Source organism: Anopheles aquasalis, chromosome 3, assembly GCF_943734665.1.
Source record: "Anopheles aquasalis chromosome 3, idAnoAquaMG_Q_19, whole genome shotgun sequence".
Classification (NCBI taxonomy): Eukaryota; Metazoa; Arthropoda; class Insecta; order Diptera; family Culicidae; genus Anopheles; species Anopheles aquasalis.
In genome coordinates, this window is record NC_064878.1 from 14,787,525 (window position 1) to 14,805,077 (window position 17,553).

At 50.2% G+C, this 17,553-nt stretch overlaps 2 protein-coding genes across 3 annotated transcripts in view; one reads left to right on the forward strand and one right to left on the reverse strand.

The window, feature by feature from the left end:
- Window positions 1-17,553, forward strand: part of LOC126574038 (protein unzipped) — a 51,553-nt gene that overhangs the window by 26,625 nt on the left and 7,375 nt on the right. The gene's annotated exons all lie outside the window — the stretch shown is intronic.
- On the reverse strand, window positions 8,788-10,582 carry LOC126573961 (uncharacterized). Its single transcript, XM_050233801.1, has one exon. The coding sequence runs from the start codon at window positions 10,580-10,582 to the stop codon at window positions 8,876-8,878; it is 1,707 nt and encodes a 568-aa protein (XP_050089758.1). The 3' UTR covers window positions 8,788-8,875.

Sequence of the window (17,553 nt, forward strand, 5' to 3'; positions counted from 1 at the left end):
TAGATCGGGTATTGGAGGGTTTTGAAATTTGAGAAGCCTCGTTCGTTCTCTAGAAGCCTTGGCCTTAATTGTTTCCACCCCAAAAAGAAAAGGTTGGGCTCCCAGACTTGTGGCTCTTATCCGAGAGAAACGCAATAAGCGGACCAGCAATTGAGAGGGCACAGAGGAAGTTCCAAGAATAAATCATACGATCCGTTCGCCAGTGACAGTTTTATTTGGGTCCGTTGGGCCGCGGGCCTCCGCGAAAGCTCAACGAATCCCTCCCAAAAAAAGGGAAGACAGTAAACAGATAAATTAATGCATCGCCCCAAAAAAAAAAGCACACCCTCTGCAAACATTGTAGGCAAGCAGCCCGGGGGTCGGTGAAAATGCATGCAACTCCCGCGTTCGCTGCTGGCCACTTAAAAAATGCACACAATTCGGACAGTCATCGCGTGGGTGAAAGGCATAAATTAAGTATCACCACCACCTTCATAATCCTTTCCCTTCTCGCGAGGCAGATTCGGTTCGTTGACTTTGCTTGGCTCTCCGTAAGCCCTTCTCCTACTCCTCTGCGACCGATGCCACACCCCCGGGGGTTTATCTCCTGCCACTCAATCGTGCGGACCCGTTATTCTGGAAAACCATTTATTTCCGTTCATTTGCATCGCCGTCGTTGTGTCGTGTTCCTGGGCTTCGTGTCCTGTTGCTGCTGTATGACGGATGATACCCAGGCCAGCCAGCCAGTCATCCAGGCTATATCCTCCCAAAAATCCCCTCCAGAATTGAATTCAAACTTTCTGGAAGTTTAATCACTTTGCAGCCCCCACAGAGAGTTGCGTTTGCATTTTTTTTCAGTGCGAATACAATGTCCTTATTGTGGCCCTGCGGGAACAGCGGGAACGCTGACGTCAGCCCGTTGAGGTCGAACGACCTTGTGTGCTATTGGTTAGTAGGTCGGTTAGGGCACCGTTACCGAGCGAGCGTGAGAAGCGGAAGCATCGCACCGTGGCATGTGGACAACCAGCGCACCATCGTGGCGCCGCCTGCTGCTAGGCTTCTCCTTCTCCTTTTCCACCCTGCTGCTACTGCTGCTAGTGCTGGGAATACATAAATAAACCAGCCGACTCACCACCAATGGGCACCACCAGGGAGTGAACATGCAAAACCAACTAACCAACCAACCATCGAACGGTTGAACAACGGAAGCCCGTTCTCTCTCTCTCTCTCTTCCAGCTGGTAATGTGATTGTAATGTGAACGTTTGCAATGGCACCCCATCACTACCAACATCATCGTCATCATCATTGCGCGATCGTATCGACTTGAAATTGAGGCTAGTGGCTAATAATGGGATTGCACTGATGGGAGCGGCATCGTCGTATCCTGGAACGTCACACACTCCTTGCAAGCGGTATATGGTGCGATAGAGGAGTGATGATGCACTCTGTATCACAACGTTGCAGCTCCCTGGAATGAAGGAAGGAACTTGAAACTCTCGGGGAAATTAATTGAATACCGATGGAAACCCTAGCGCCGTAGTGGTGTGTAAAAAACGAACGTCGGTCACTCTTATCATTCATCGCCACCATCGTCATCGCGTCCTTTGCAGGCCCTGGCCCTGGTTGGTCATCTAATTAATTCGAAAATTTATTAGTTCAGTAGCCTCAGTGCAAGTCTCGATAATTGCATTGCAGTGCGGCTACACCGGACCTCTCGGCAACTTGATCTAGAACACGATCTCTACGGATGGGGGAGGGTGATGTGAGCGGAGCAAAATGGAAAGAATGTTTTTAACACGCCGTGGCTAGCATCGGTAGCCCTGGCACAAAGCCAATCGAGCCGTAAATTGCAGCAAAAAAAAAGCGAAACGATCATTCCAATCAGTGACGGTCCCCGGCTGGCCCCGGGCCGGACTGGAATGACGTAGTTATAAGCGCAGTTTTATCACATGACCAATCGATAAAGAGCTTCGTGAGAGTTGCCCTAGACTATAGAGACCGCAAGTTCTTAAGTCGCGCAAATTGTGCTTAACGAGCCATCCGCCCGGAATGAGCGATGAAGAGGCGCATCGGCAGCAGCACACGACGACCTCGACCAAATTAAGGTCCGACGCAATGAAGTCAAATGGCAGAACACACCCTGTGTGTGGCTAGGCAAATGTTGAAGACAGGCATCTTCTTGTCTAGAGCACCGCACTGGAGGCCACCGAGCGGATGATGTCATAATCCATCGTGTGCAGCTCTTGGCCGTTGGCGCTATAAGCCCGTGGTCGGTGGTTTTTATCTCGTTCGTTCTCGACAAGCGGTCGCGGTGTGAACTGGACTTGGGGATTTTATACGCAAATTGATCTAGGACAACCTTTGGTGCGGCATTTCAATTAATTCACACCCAGCAAAGCCGATTGCCAATGTTGCTGCAGTTGTTCTGCTGCAACTGTGCCGGGAATGGAATCGACAATCAAGGCCGACAAGGACTGGCACGGACAAGCGGCTCTCTACTACAGTTGCCAGAAAGTTTGTCCCCAACAGTGGACCAATATGTCACCGCCACCGGGGGGAACGGGAAACGAACATCGTCGTGACATGCCACGGTAACTCCCCCTCCCGGACTCATGTGGCCATGTGGAGGTTAAACAGTTTGCTCTGGACTTGTCTGGATGTGCCAGGTTCACAACGTTCCATGCACTGCATGCATATCAAATGACATGAAACACGTACAGCGTTCGAGCGCTCCATTGCAATGCATGAAAAGCATTTCATTTGTACCCGCACCCGAACCGTACCTCGTAGAAGGCCAGCTACGTTGAGCTATGCCAAGGAAGCCACAGGAAGCACATTGAGAAATAGTTTTACTCCCATTACTGCACTCCCTGAACTGGTGTGCATTGAAGTTTAGAACTAATTTCGATCGATGATTCATTAGCATGGGAATGTCTATACCACGGAACCTGAAGGGAGGAAGATGATTGGCATGACGCCTCCACGCGTTCATCATATAGGAGGAGGTGGGCAAGAGGCAAGTCTGAACTTCTAGTTCAAGGTTCCCCACAAGCGAGCATTCCGCGCTATTGAAACATTTTTGCTCTCCATGGAAGATTATCGACGGAATTCACGGCAGTTTCCATAACTGGTCAGACGGAACCAACTGTTTCTAATGGGATGCTGGACTGCTAGCCTGACCGGTCGTACAGATACGCCAGCTGTGAACGGAGAGCCGTGGATAAAGATCAATCAGAAGTTGCACATCATGAGCTGACTTCTAGTACCGGGAGAGAAGATTTGCATACTGCAACTGGTTGCGCATTAGCATAAAGAGCAATGCGGTGCATTAGCGTTTTGTTAGCATTTACCAACCCACCACCTCTTGACGCTGATCTGACGGCAAACCTTACGCAAAGGTAGCCGGTGGGAACTATAATCATCCGCATCAAACTCAGTTCTTCCGACCAATCAATCCAAAACTGAGGCGAATCCCTGAACCTAATGCCATTGAACTCCTCTCTGGCAGCACTTTATCGAGAAGATTCGCTACGGGCTTCTTGGAGCACCCACCTGTGGCTTAGCTCGAGGCTACAGCGCTTCGATCGGAATGTACCTAGACGAGCTGGCTGGCTGGCTAGCTGGCTAGCTGGCGGTTGGGGTAATTACTACTCATACACCCCACAGCTAATCATTAATGTTCTCGTTCTTCTATCCCACTCTCTGGTGCTGTGTCTCTCTCTCGCTTCCACCTCAGGCTGATGATTCTTTCCATGCCATTTGAACGAATGTGCTGTGTGCTGCTATAGTGCGGCGACACAGAGGCAATAGGCAATCAAGCTAGCTAAGTCCAACAACAGCCTAGCTCATGCGTGTACCAGGTGCGTAAAGCAGTATTCGATGTAGCGTGTATGTGTGACGTACTATCTGGGAGCCGCTAGTTGGAATTGTATGGCTTGGTAGCAATGGGTTGGATTAAAAAGCATTGCGAGCTCGAGTCACTAACGAGAACGCAACCTAGAACCTTCTCCCTCCAGATAACTGAGACTCAAGCCAAGTCCCAAGTCCAAGCGTGTGTTGATATTTCGTCATTTTTGGGAGTATCCATATTCTATTCCAGAATACGGTGCCGCGTGCGTAACAATGGTGTGGCGGCATTTGTTTCGATTCCCTTCTCGGCATGGTGGTGCCATTTATGATCGGGCGGACGGAAGGTGACACCATCGCACGACGCAGCGCACGCGTCATGGCATATCACGCGAAAGAAGACACCACATAGCTTACCGGAGTGGCAGGACAGCAACGACAACAACAACAACAACAACAAAAAAGACAAACTACACGCACCGACTCGCCGCCCGCCTTATCGTACGGAGCGATCCCTCAAGAGTGTTACGCACGAGTAGCACAACACAAGGCAAGCTCCGGGGTGTTGTTGGGCCCCGTTCCCTCTCTGGCGACGTGTCTCATCTAATGACGCGTCAATCCGGGACGCAACGAGCGGAACGGACGGGCGGGCGGATCCACAACTGAAGTGCCTAGTCATAAATGTTGGCCATAGTTTAATTTATTCGTCGTCACCACACCAGCCGACGGTTGGTGTTTTTTTGGGAGCGAAAGGGAACTCGATGTGAGCGCGCAAAGCGCGCTTGCGACGAAGAAGAAGAAACAATTAGAGGAGAGGATTGAGTTGTGAGGGTCCTGGGGTGAAAGGAAAAAGACGAGCAGGTGGTTTAAGACGGCGTGTGTCGTCGTACGCTGTTCCTCTTTTTGAAAATGCCAACCAAATACCGATGGCAGGATGCGAGAACCTTAAACAGTCGCCAGAGAAAGGTTCTTCATTCCTCAGCAAGAAAAGTTTAAAGTGTCACCCAAGGCAAGTCAGTGTTTCATGAATTCTTGATGTTCCGACGTAGTACTTCAAAATTTTGCCTAAAGACGACCGTAAACAGATGCCTAGCTTTAAGCAAGTCAAATAACTCACTAGAGATCCAGCTCCACGGTACCGTTCGCTCTCCATAATCAATTTAAAGCACCACAGTTAATCACAGTTTCGCTCCATGGAACCAAAAGCAAGCAAGCAAGACTAACTTTCCCGCCAAAAATTGATTTATAAGTCAGTCTCCACTCTCGCTTCCCTATCTCTCCACAATACACCACGGCGCGAGACCACAAATCCCTAGACATCCGACCCCATTCATTCACCAAGCGGTGGGCACACACCAGGGATTCTTCCGTTTTTCTATCCTCCAATTAACGACATCCAGCGACAGCTAAACCGTCCCGGTCCTGGCTTCGGTCTTGCATCACAACCTAACGCCGAACGCCAACCGGAAACATCTTGAGCAACGAATGAGGAAGAACCAATTTAAATTCGATTTCAACCGAAATAAACCACTTAGAACCGGCTCAGTCAGTCAGGTCGTCAGCCGGGGTCCAGACTCCGTGGCTTCCTATTCCAGGGCCGAAAGCGAACAACGGGAGTGATTATGGACCGAAAATAAACCTTTGCCACGGAGGGAGGCCCCGTAGTGGCGGGAAGCGGAAATCGCGTTCATCCGCCTGGGAGTAGCGCAGCAGCGACTGATGCTGCTGATGCTCCAACTGCCTGCTGCCTTGTACGGACCTTGGGAGTCTGAGGTGTAACTTGATTAGAAACTTTTGCTACGGGTGCTAGCCGCGTCTAGTGAGGAAATCAGGTACAAGGTCAGTGCTGGAAACCGGAACACGCCGTGCACACAGACTGATCTGGGGGGGAAATGATGAAATGAGATTAATGCTGGTGAGAAGAAGCAGCGACCAACAGCGGTGGAACAGAACAGAAGAATTTCTTCCACACTGGAATCGCTTGCTGGTGGATTGGGATGAAAAATGGACACTGGTCGTCAATTGGTGGCTGAGTGTTCCTCCCATCCGAGAGTCCAACAACACATCCGGTTGTCCCAGAGGCCCAGAACCAGCAAATGGTTGATTAACTCGCTCCCAAGCGAGCGAGCTCAACTCTTCCCACACTACCGCTGACCGTTTTGTTTCCAGATTTTCCGGTAAAATGAAGAAGAGAGAAAATAATGGAAACACATTCCAATTGGAACACGCTCATCATTCTCAATGGGTGGTCTACTGGCGAATGAAATACGGAATTTAAAAAAAAAAACCAGTGGAATGAAAAACGGAACGAAACAACGCGACAGGACACAATTAAACGACCAATTCGTCGCCGTCGCCGTCCGTGAGCCCATTTCCTCCGAAGCGAACCGAAACGTCAGCCACAAAACGGCTCACGGAAGGCGAAGGGAAAGCACATGTGACGTCCACATTAGTGCTGCGGCGAGTTATGATTTTCGGGGATGGGAATCTGAATTGAAAACATGATTTACGGTCGCTGGTCACGACAAAGCGGTGCGCGCGCCTAGAGGAAGGGGGACTGACATCAAACTTGATGTTTTGAGACGCCCGTTTGGGACCGTTGGGTTCCTTTTGCGTGGAATGCCACTATAATGGACAACATTATTTGATTAAAGCCCCCATCAAAGCGCTTCATTTACATTGTAATCTCACCACTCAGAACTCTCACACGATAGAAGGACAGAGGGACCCCGAGCACTCCCTCATCATCGTAAACGTGTTAGCAACAATATTACCTATCATCTTTCAAGCGCACAATCCAAAAGGCCGCGTGCTATCATGCACACATCAGTAGCCACTTGACGATTGCCGGTGCGGCCGCGTAACCCTAGAACCACTCCGGGTTCCTCGAAAATACATAAAAAGGGTCGAAAACGAAGCACGAGTTCTTCTCCGTTTCATTCTCCATTTCAGTGTTGACTTTCACTCCGAACGTTGGCGCGGGCGTGTAAAGTGCGTCCTCTCTCCTGGCATCTCCTGTTACCGAGCAGCTGCGTCGCGCTAATGACCAGCATACGTGCACATATGCGTACCCCGTTTAGGGCGCGAGGGAAACAGAGATGGAGAGAAGGGTCTCTGTCACCAGAAGGCGGCTGTACGAACATGTGCCTATGGCCTTTCTTTCAGCCTTTCTGTAAGGTCAGCTTAAGCTGGCGGGGGATTAGAAGCGTGGATAGTAATAAAGTACAATTTTCAAATAGCAATTACTTGCTGCAACAATGTTTCCACCGACACGCAGAATAGGATCCGAGGGACCTTTTAGCTAGCTGCATGTTTACCTTTCACGCCATCGTCAGCCCATTCCTGCGTTCCTACAACATGATGGCCGCTCCTAGAAGCAGTTTAAGAACCAGTCACTGCGCGTCGTAAAGGAAACTCGAACCCCAGTAACCCATTACGATTTTCAACGTATTGCCCTTTCTTCAGGCATTCTCTTCTGGATCTTCTGGAAAAGGGTCAACCAGCAGCAGTATAAGCAGACGCTTGCAAGCAATACTCAATCAAACACTCGCACACGGTCACAGGAAAGAAGCCTTAGGGTAAATACCAAAATTAAACAGTTCCTATTGCGTCCGCACAGGGACCGACTGCTGTTTTTTGGTCGGGCGCCATGGCACGCGTCACCAGGATTAACGAACTACCGGGGACTACCACGGTCCCGGAACCAGCACCGGAACTGTCCAAACATTACTGTAATCGAACAAACGAACCAGACCAGTCGAAGCGACGATCGGGGTGCGCTGGTAATGGTCAAATTTATTTGAATCATTCAACCCCACATTAGGGTACGCCGGAAGAAAATGACCGAAAATTCGCTTCGACGTGAAAGCGGACATTCGATAATCTCGGGAGGTCGTCCGCTAGTCAGTGCTGTGTAGCTAATTCAATTAGACAAGTTGGCAGCAGCAGTAACGGTAGAGCAGCATAGCATAGTGGCCACCAATGGTTTAACGACTGGGCCTCTGAGCATATGTTGTGCCGTTGACGTTAACCGGACTGACCTTTGCCTAGTTTCCTCTGCCCTAGCTCCCTCGGGCAGCATCCCCGCTGGCATGCGGCGACCTTTCATGCCAAACTCGATTCGGTGAGGGTGCGAAAATGATGAGGTTCCGTCCTGTCTCGTCTGGCGGGTGCCATATTTTATTGCACCCGGCCATAATGAAGTGTGTCCTCCCTTTGCGCGCTCGCTACTCGATGCTACGATGACCGCTTGGCCGCATCTCAATCGACCAGATGTTGTCTAAACTGGTGTCGAAACCGTGAAAAACCATAACTTGCGAGTGAATTTATTGCAGCGAGAACACTCGCTCGCTAGCTAGGGGTGTGCCCTAGGCTAGTAGAGGTCGTTGGAGGGCCCCCTTACTCCAACCACACACATATTTTTGTGGTCTAATTAATTTGGCCAGTTAATAGAGAGTAACGGAAGATTGATGAAACGTTTATAGTTGTGCCCAATTTACGCACTATTAGACAATTTGGAAATTAGAAAGAACCGAACAAAGAGCGGACAGACGGTATCACGATCTAAACCGACTGGGGATCACGTGCTCCCCCCCCCCCCCCCCCAAGAAACCGAAACAGTTTCAAAACAAAATGAATCATTTATGCGCTACAGAAAAGTGCTCCATCATAACCTCTGCCTGCGCGTGCGTGCTGCTGCTGCTGCGGATCGCCAGCATTCCATGTTTAGCATATCAATTTGTTGAACATTTCCCCGATTTTATCCCATCCCGTGCTATCCATTTCTCTTTTTGACGTCAGATTTATGACACTGACCGACCGGTGGGCGACGGTGGAAACGAACCCTAAAAGCAACCAAAAAGCACCCCATTCCCCATTTATGCTAAACCTACCATGCGATCGACCGATCGATCGATCGATCGATACCAGTGACCACACCGTGTGTCTCGCGACGCAAAGTCTTGTCGGAAAGTTTCTCCACGAAAAACGCGCCGGGGCGCCATTCAGACACCGCCGTAAAGCAGCATCATCTAACGCACAACAATGACCTCACGAACCTATTTGAACCGGCCCTTCGTCCCTTCTCCGGCGGCAGATTTCGTCCACCAGTTCCTCAATCCACGGCATCCGGCTTTTTCGCATCCGCCGTTTCGCTTTGCGTCGCCCTTCGTGACTCCGGAATCGCTCCTCAATAATGTCCGTATATGGACGGAGGCTAGTCGCCACCGCAGCCACCGCCATGACTTGGTTCGTTGCGGTGTGGTCAGATTCGGGTGGCGTCGGGTCAAACAGCAGGTCACGCATCACCGGTCGTTCGGCAGATCTTCGATTCTCCGATGGTCCCACCAGTGAGTGGACAAGTTTCTTTGGATTGGCTTCCTTTGTCGCCGCGGTCGAGCTGGCGCCTGCCTGAACCACATCGAGCCGTCCCTGGATGTACGCACGGATTGGACTTTCGAGACATCGGTCCACCACCACCCCCGGAGGTACCGAGGATGGTAGCAGCTTGGGTTTCGGCAGCTTAAGCTTTTCCATCTTGACACTCGTTCCTATCCAGCGGCTCCACTCTTCGCGCGTCATGCACGTATGGTACACTGGAGGACCCTTCGGCTTCGTTTCTTCCACGTTACCGTCTGCTGCCGGTGGTGGTTCGTCATGATCCGGACCATAGTCAGCCTCTCGGATGTGCTTCACCTCTAGCCGGGCCTCCGGGATCTCGCGGGGTGTGTTTGCGTTACGGAAGTAATCTTCCACCAGCCGTGCCTCGTCGCGTAACCGTCGAGTGTTGTCCGCAAGTGCAGCTTTGTATTCGGCAAACTGCGCCACTGTTTGAGGATATTGCCGGATCTCACGGGCCTGGCGTTTGTTGAGCTCTTCCAGCCGTAAGTGGAGCGATTGGCGGAAGAGACGCTTTCGTTCGTTCTTGATATCGACCGCCGGATACTCGGCCATGTAGCGTTCCTCATCGAATGGTTCGGGTTGTTTGTGCCGCTCCCGTTCCTCCCGTTCAAGCTGGTCGCGGACATGGTCAAACTTCCGTAGATAGTGCGTTCGCAGTCGAGAGAGAAACGTTTCCCGTGCCTCAACCGCAGCCGGTTTGCTGTCCTTGTGCACTATCCTCGGCGGTTCGTAGTAGCTGCTCTCACAATCAGATTGGCTATCCGCCAACAAGCTATCCTCTTCGGAGAGTTCAAACATTAGCTCTTGCGATGACTCACGCGACGGTTCGGGAGTTTGCTCAAGGTCAGACACTTCTGAGATTTCATCTTCCCCAACGGCACCATCATCGGTGGCGTGTCCTCGTTGAAAGTATTCCTCAAACAGTTCACTGCGGAGCAGCGCTTTCCGTGCCTTGAAGAATGTCCTGTAACATTCCTTCGAGACCTCTTTGCCTTTGGAACTTTCGATTGAATCGTCCCGGTGAAGTGTCCCAGATTCCCGTACGGTTCCACTGGAGCTTATATTGTCCCCGGCGATCACATCATCGACACAGTCCCCCACGGAACGCAGTTCCGGTCGCGCACAAACGGTCGATCGGTTACGCTTGTGAAATACTTCCTCGATGGCAGTTCTTCTTGCGAATGCGGACGGTGTGGCACATTCCTTTGGTTTAACATTCACCCCTCCAAAGCGACCCACATAGGTTGGCAGGGCACGGAAGGGCACTTCGTAGTTTTTCCTCTCGTACGGACGCCGCGTATCGAACTGTTCGCGATCCCATTTCAATCCGGGCGAGTTCTTCTTGGGAATGTCCATCGGGAGTGATGCAACAGGCTTAAAAGATGGTTGTTTATCTGAATTTAAAGTGGCCATTTGTTCGAAGATCGAAGCACGCACTACACCACGCGAGAAACCAACACGATTGACACTGGTGGTGACGCAAATACATTGCAAAGTCTACTATAATCCACACCATAGCTACTGGAGAGAAAATAAAAAAGGAAATCCAAGTGTCCTTCACCTCATGCACGAAATTATTTCTTTCACTTCTGCGGCATTTTTCACCAACACCACGGTGCAGGTGGTTGACGCCATGGCTTCATGGCTTTACAAAAATCCTATTGAATATTTAATGAGGGCTTAAGCATGCGGTCATACTCTTGAAGCGCCGCAGAAAGAAAAGACAGATGAACAAGCATGTCCGTCAGGGTCATCATGCCGGTGTCTATGAATGATGTGCGCAATGGGTTGCTTTGTTGCAGAATTACGTGTGCCACATTACGTCATGCGTGTAACCATATACGTGGCGCACCGGTAGAAGCATCCCGGGCGCTCGAACGAGATGCAGTCCGTGTCCACGCGAACACATAAGGTCAAGCGAGGCAAGCAAGCAAAAAGCGTAAAATTATGCATGACAACGCACCGCTCTCGCTTCGACGACTCTTCTCTTGAGTGTGCCATGCGGGTATAAGGCCAGCAGCACGACGGCACCGAATACCGAAAGAGATGGTTGCAGATGATACATGATCTGGAATTAACCGGTAGCTTTTTAGCGAACGAGTAACCGAAACCCCCGGTAGGGTACTGTGCTATAGGCGCGCATGTTGCGCATCGTATCACATTCTGCCATCGGAGCAGCTATGGCGTTATGAGTGAACAATCTTCCTCACACTGTCGTCATTGGCAATCGGACCCGTTTCGTCAACCAGCTGGCGTGTCTCCCTCTCTTGGCAATCGGCCACTCGGTTAAATACGGTCAGGAGCAAAGTGCGCCAAACGAGTGGTCTAACGTGATTATTAATTAAGCCCCATGACCGCCACCGAACGGTGGACGTTTCGTTTCGAGAATCCCACCCGACAGTACCGTCACGCATCGGCTGCAGATGGAAGGTTTATTAAATCGGAGAAACGGTTAGCAACAGAAGTTCCAAACCGTTCCAAAATGATCACCCAGCAACCACTACCAAAACCCCCGACCCGGTGGTATGCAAAACGAATTGCTACCACATTCGGAGACAGGTTTTGCTGGCCCCGCTGGTCGTCCTCATCTGCTGCGAACATATTTTTGAATTCCCCAAACGCACTCGCAAGGCACTCGCACTCGCAATTTATGGACTCACTACAGCTTCCTAAAGTCTGCGTGCGCCTGTTGGGCATGCAAAATAGACTCCCGTGTCCAGGCAGAAGGCACATGAAGCTGCCGGTGTTTTTTTTTTTGGGTAACATCCCCGCAGGCTGTATAATCTGTTTTCACAAAAACCGGTTCGCCAATTCACGGTTTTTCGGATCGCGGTCGATTCGGTTGGGGATATAATTCCAGTCTTTTTTCTCGCCACACACTGCATTGTGACCGAGGGCGCGTGATGTGACATACTGTCCCCATCCTCTACATGTCGTCGTCGTCTACACTACTTGTCCTTAATCCTATGGATCCGTGCATAAGTCAAGTACTTGTGGCTTTGATGGTTTTTATGACCTCTGCACGGTTGTCTGCATGGTAACATCACTGTCGCCTGTCCGGTGCAATTTCATCGCCTCGGCTGATGTCCTCAGCCCCACCGTGCAACGAATCTTAAGTGGACTGCTGCTTTCTCTGATGCTTCGAGTACAATTTTTTGGCTTCTCTCGAGACCACGCAATGCAAGGGGATCTCGTGGTTAGTACGCGTGGGCGGCCCTTGCTCCCTCCGATCTGTTTGGCTTGGCTCAGCTCCTCCACAGTGCCAGTGTCTATAATGCGCTCGCTTCGTTAACATTTCCGGTAGTATATTTTGATTAGTTTTTATGAGCGGAAGCATTACGGGATGGCATTTCGAGATGGTTTTCGGCTCTTGGTTCCTTCTGATGTTTCACTTACGGCTGGAGTATACAAGCGTTATCACTACTTCGATAGCACCGTTGGTGTCGTGACAATTTTCAGTTTCTGTAAAAGGCAACCACCGATTATCATAACTTCATCTCTTCCGTAACCGGTTCCGAATCCATGTTTGATTGCGAGCAGGTTCCTGATCACAATTCCCCATCCAGTATCGGGATTATTTATGCAAATTGGGAACCAACGTATCGGCAAAAAGTGTCACACTGAACGCCGGTATGTTGCGAATCAAGAATGCGCCCCGAACAGGTTATGCGAGGATATATTTCATGAGAATTATGCATGGGGTTCGACGTGTAAAGTTTAAGGTAAGGACGAGAGAAAGAGAGGTAGAGCAGAGCGAAAGCACGCGTCAAGGCCACTCTAGACACATCACACGAAATTCAATAAAAGAGCGTCGCTGGCAGAAATTAAATTCCTTTCCAACGTGACGCCAAACCTTCGCCTGTAGTGATCGAGTGTAACCTTGCAATGGTTGGAACCATATTGATGCGGGTGCCCAGGATGAGCGGGTTCTCGCTTCTTCCTATAAGTGAGTGACATTGAACTGGCAAGCTGCTCTGGAGTCGTTCACGCTGTCACGGCATGTGTCGAACCGTTCAACTATCGTGTCCCGGCAATGGAACGATCCCGTGGCTACCGTTGTCGTTATCTGACATCATTAGCGTTGATTTCGCTCACTTCATACCAAGGCATATAGGGGCACGTTCCTGTATTCTTTGCCAGTGCACAGTGCTTCAGGCATTCGTTGCCGAACTTTTTTTCCGTTCTTTGTCCTCCACAGAGTGTCTACAACGAGACATAGAACGAGAGTGAAATTGGATTTTAAAATTCTTCCCCTTCCCTTAGTATATTACCTTCCTTTTCATCGTGGGCTTGGGGGGTTTTCCGGAATGTTTGCCTCACCACTTGTGGGGCAAATATTTACATTCAAGACGTTGTGTTCTTCCCTTTCAAAAGGGGCGCGCCCACATTATGGGACACACTCTAGGAGACTTTGGATTGTGTTGCTTGGATGGGGATGTAGAGCGCGCCATCGTTTGAGAAAAATGCTTCAAAGAAGCATCCCTTCCATGATTGCAGCAGGCATGCATGCGACGTGTGCTGAACGCGTGCCCTCCTTCCCCATTCGTCTGCATAATGTGTTAATCGTATCCAGATTTCACTCCTTGCGCCCGCGAGAGAGATAAATTTCGCAAACGACTGTTTAATACACCGTTCTTCCCGTCGAGCGATCGAGGCTCTAATAAATTCAATCACAAACCTCACAAAACCAGCCCTGCCACGACGAGCGAAGACACGTGACGTGACGAAGACGGCGTGGAACTTTCCCTTCCGTGGTTCACTTTGATGGCTTGAAAGCGCAGAGTGAAAAATGGGCCCATTCTTTGCAAAGGGCTTTCTATAGATCCCAGCAAGCACAGCACGGGAGATCGTGCATCAGAGTCAGTGTTCTGTGATGGAAGGCGCACTTATTTCTTGTCACTTCGCCGAGCCGGGTTTGAATCCGTTCAATAGGGCGTCGAGGGAGAAAGATCGTATCCTGGTTGATTTACGAACAGGAAAAGGTGGCGCCACTCGGAACACAATTCGTGCCCTGAAGCCCCGTTGATAGAAGTTGGATTATTGGGGGAGAGGAGAGTGGTGGATAGTTTTGTCGAAACAAGCCCCCCGGGGAGGACGTGGCCATAATTGCCGTTTAATGGTAATCGTCCACACTTTGCCACACTATCTGCTGCTCGCTTATCAAAAAACTGACAAAAAAGTTTATTCTCTCGCTGTCCCCGTTTTCTGCGCCATCCCGTACACCGCATCTGGCCAGGAAACGCAACACTTTTTTATCGGCTTATAGCGCTTTATTGTTTGCCGAGGACAAACTTTGAAGCAACTCGCCGCTGGTGTCTTGTGTCTCTGGCCCCGAGCATCGTGCGACAAGAAGAAAAAAATCGAGGACACAAAAACGCGGCCCCAAGCGGGATGAAGATCGGCAAACAGAGAAACCGAACGAACGAACGGAAAGAACAAACAGAGAGCATTTTCTCGCACCGTGCAACGTGCAACAGAGCAAACAACAACAACATCTTCCCTTCCAATGCAAACGAGTGAACGAGTGTTGAGGAGTTGCATTCCACCCTTTTTGGCATTCCACTACGAAGCCCTACGGATCGTCATCCACGGCAGTGAAAGCTCTTGGACAGAACACACAGAGCAGAATGGGTCGTGGAAGAGCGCGCGCGCACGCGGTTTGATGATTTATGATATTAAAGCCCAATCTAGTCGCCGTCGTCCGGCTGACTGCTTCCTATCGCTCTGCTTCAATCGTGGAGCTACATCAGTGGCAGCGGCACGAGAAGGTCAAAGCAACCAAATGCCAACCGTTGTTGGCGTGGCTCGCGCCGGTTGCTGGAACCAAACAATGGAACAAATGTTGGCAAAAATGTGAAAGTACCGGTGCTGGTCCGGTCGTTCTTGCCGGTTGCGCATTCATTTTGTGCCGAGGATGAGCAACCGAATTTAATTACGAAACAATCCTGTCCGAAAACCCAGAAGCAAAATTTGATTTTCAATTCTATGAAACGGCATCAGGCGGCTACTGATGGTACGGCCATCGACCATTTGCGAAAAACCTCCGCTCGATGCCAGGCCAGAAAATGCGAAAATACACACACCAGAATGCGTCCATTAATCTGTGATCTGTTAGTTCGGTGGTCCCGGCACACCACCGCTAGTGCTGGCTGGCTTTCGGTGTCATAAATCTTCTCTCCATCAACGCGCGCCGGGCTGGTTTTCTGGTTAGAGGAAGTGCCGAAGCCAGCACCACAAAAGCACAGGGCTCACAAGTGCATCCTCTGGCCTCCCCCTCTCTCTCGACGCCACCTGGCGGTGGTGGTGCTGTTCCGGTTGACGATTGCAAACATCCGTTCCAGTGTTGCACAAGAGCCTGCGAGCACATCCAGCACACGTTTCGGTTTCATCAACAAAACCCTTCCTCCTTTGGTGGCACAAACAAAAAGGTGACGCAAAAATCTCGACGACTGGTTTGAAGCGAAGCGTTAAGCCCGGGATCGGTCTCACGCCACTCGCCCCGCTGCATATTCTTATTCAAATTTAAAAAATCTCTAAATCGTGTTGCTCCAGCTTCCAGTACCGCTGCGGCGGTGTGACCAACTGGCCTGAATTAGCGACGACACACTGGAGAAGGATGAAATGATTGGCGACCTGCTTTTGTTAATGGAGCATACTTGAAGCGCCCGCCCCTTCAGAAGTGTTTGCGTAGTTCGCACCGAAAAAAACCCCCCTCCTGGTGTGCAGAATCCTAATTAACAAAGAACCGACCGAGCACAGGTTCCACGCGCCACGGGGAACGGAAGTGTAGAGTGGTCTTTTGTGCTGGCCTCTGGTTATGAAGATGGTCCAGTACAGATTACGAACCGGGGCGTCGCTTTGCTAGAAGATGCTTGAAGGCCAACTTGCCAAAGGAATCAATACGGATCGAGATAAATGCGAACCGTTTTGTTTGGAGTTTCTACAATGTTTCCTTCCTTTCGTTGCCAATTGTCAAGCGATGACAAATCTGTATCCTAGAAGAGCTTGTACACTCTCGCAAACGTCTATTTGCATATCGTTTTGTCGCCACAGCAAGCCACACGGTGATTTATCGCCCGGAGAACACTCATGGGCTCTCTAGCGGGCTTTCGAGATAAAAGCATAACAAATGCCATCCATCAAACACGTCTTTGTCGCCATACACGATCGATGGCGCGTTGTTCCGGAGGTGAGAAAACAGTTCTTCCAATCACCACACAGGCTCCCTCCTCCCCCGATTCAATTAGTGATTTCGCTAAACGGTCTTGTTCTGCGTGTTAGCAAAAAAAGCGTATTAAATAGCTGGGCAAAATATGCACGCCCCATGATTTCGGGTGCCGATTGGAGGATCCTCGCCGTCCTCTCGCTATTCTATATAATCGCTATGCCCGGTAGAATGGAAGGACGGGGAAGGTACAGAGTAAACGGTAAATTTATGCGGTCATACCGAAGCTGCGACCGTTCCATCGGTGTTCCATGTTCATTAGCATAAAAATCTTGCCTCATTAGAAGAGAGCCAGCCTAGAGGAGGTAGGCCCCGGTTGGTCAATAGGTGCGTCATCATCATCATCATCATCTGCCTTGGTTACGCGAACCTTGAGTTATCTCAACTCCCTTCGCAACTAGCCGGTTTTAGCAAGTTCGACATTTCTTTTGTTTCGTAGAAGAATCTCGCCGGATGTACGGTGTATAGCATTCGCGCGAGAATCGAGACCAGAATCACGTACTTCAATCATGCTTTCCGTTCGGTTCTCGCGCCTTTCCCTCGTGGCTGGTGCGCTGGCTGTTAGCGTTCGAAAGAGAAAAGGCCTAGCTGCCACATCATTATTCAAAAAAGGCGGAACTAATTATCGATGCCGAGATATTGAACGAATTTTTTATACACCACCTTCTCCCACCTGGGGACCCAACTGTTCCATTAACGATGCAAAGATTTTCATATTTATCTCGCCCTGGATCTACACCTGGGTTGGCCGGATTACTAGCGCATAAAGCACGGTCGACACCTCGTGCCTTCCTCGTGGAACAAGCTCGTGCGCACACGTGCACGATGCTAATCATTATGCAAGGCCAGTGCAGTCGCTTCACACGAGGCATGAATAATATTTATACAGATTATCATCCCACGAGCCCCCCCCACCGGGTGACAGCACGAGCAGCACGAGAGTTTTGAAAAGGGAAAGCTCATTTATTCACATTAAAATCGTCGTTTAAAAGGTGTCGGCCTGACTTGAACCCAAATGCAGGGCCTCCTCCTCCTCCTCCTTTTAACTGGCCCGGATTGAGCACCGGAGATAAATGTGCGTTTAAACATGATTACAACATCT

Bases quoted from the DNA above. Each gene is read 5' to 3' on its own strand.
- LOC126573961 (XM_050233801.1), bottom strand. From the start codon at position 10,582: ATGGACATTCCCAAGAAGAACTCGCCCGGATTGAAATGGGATCGCGAA.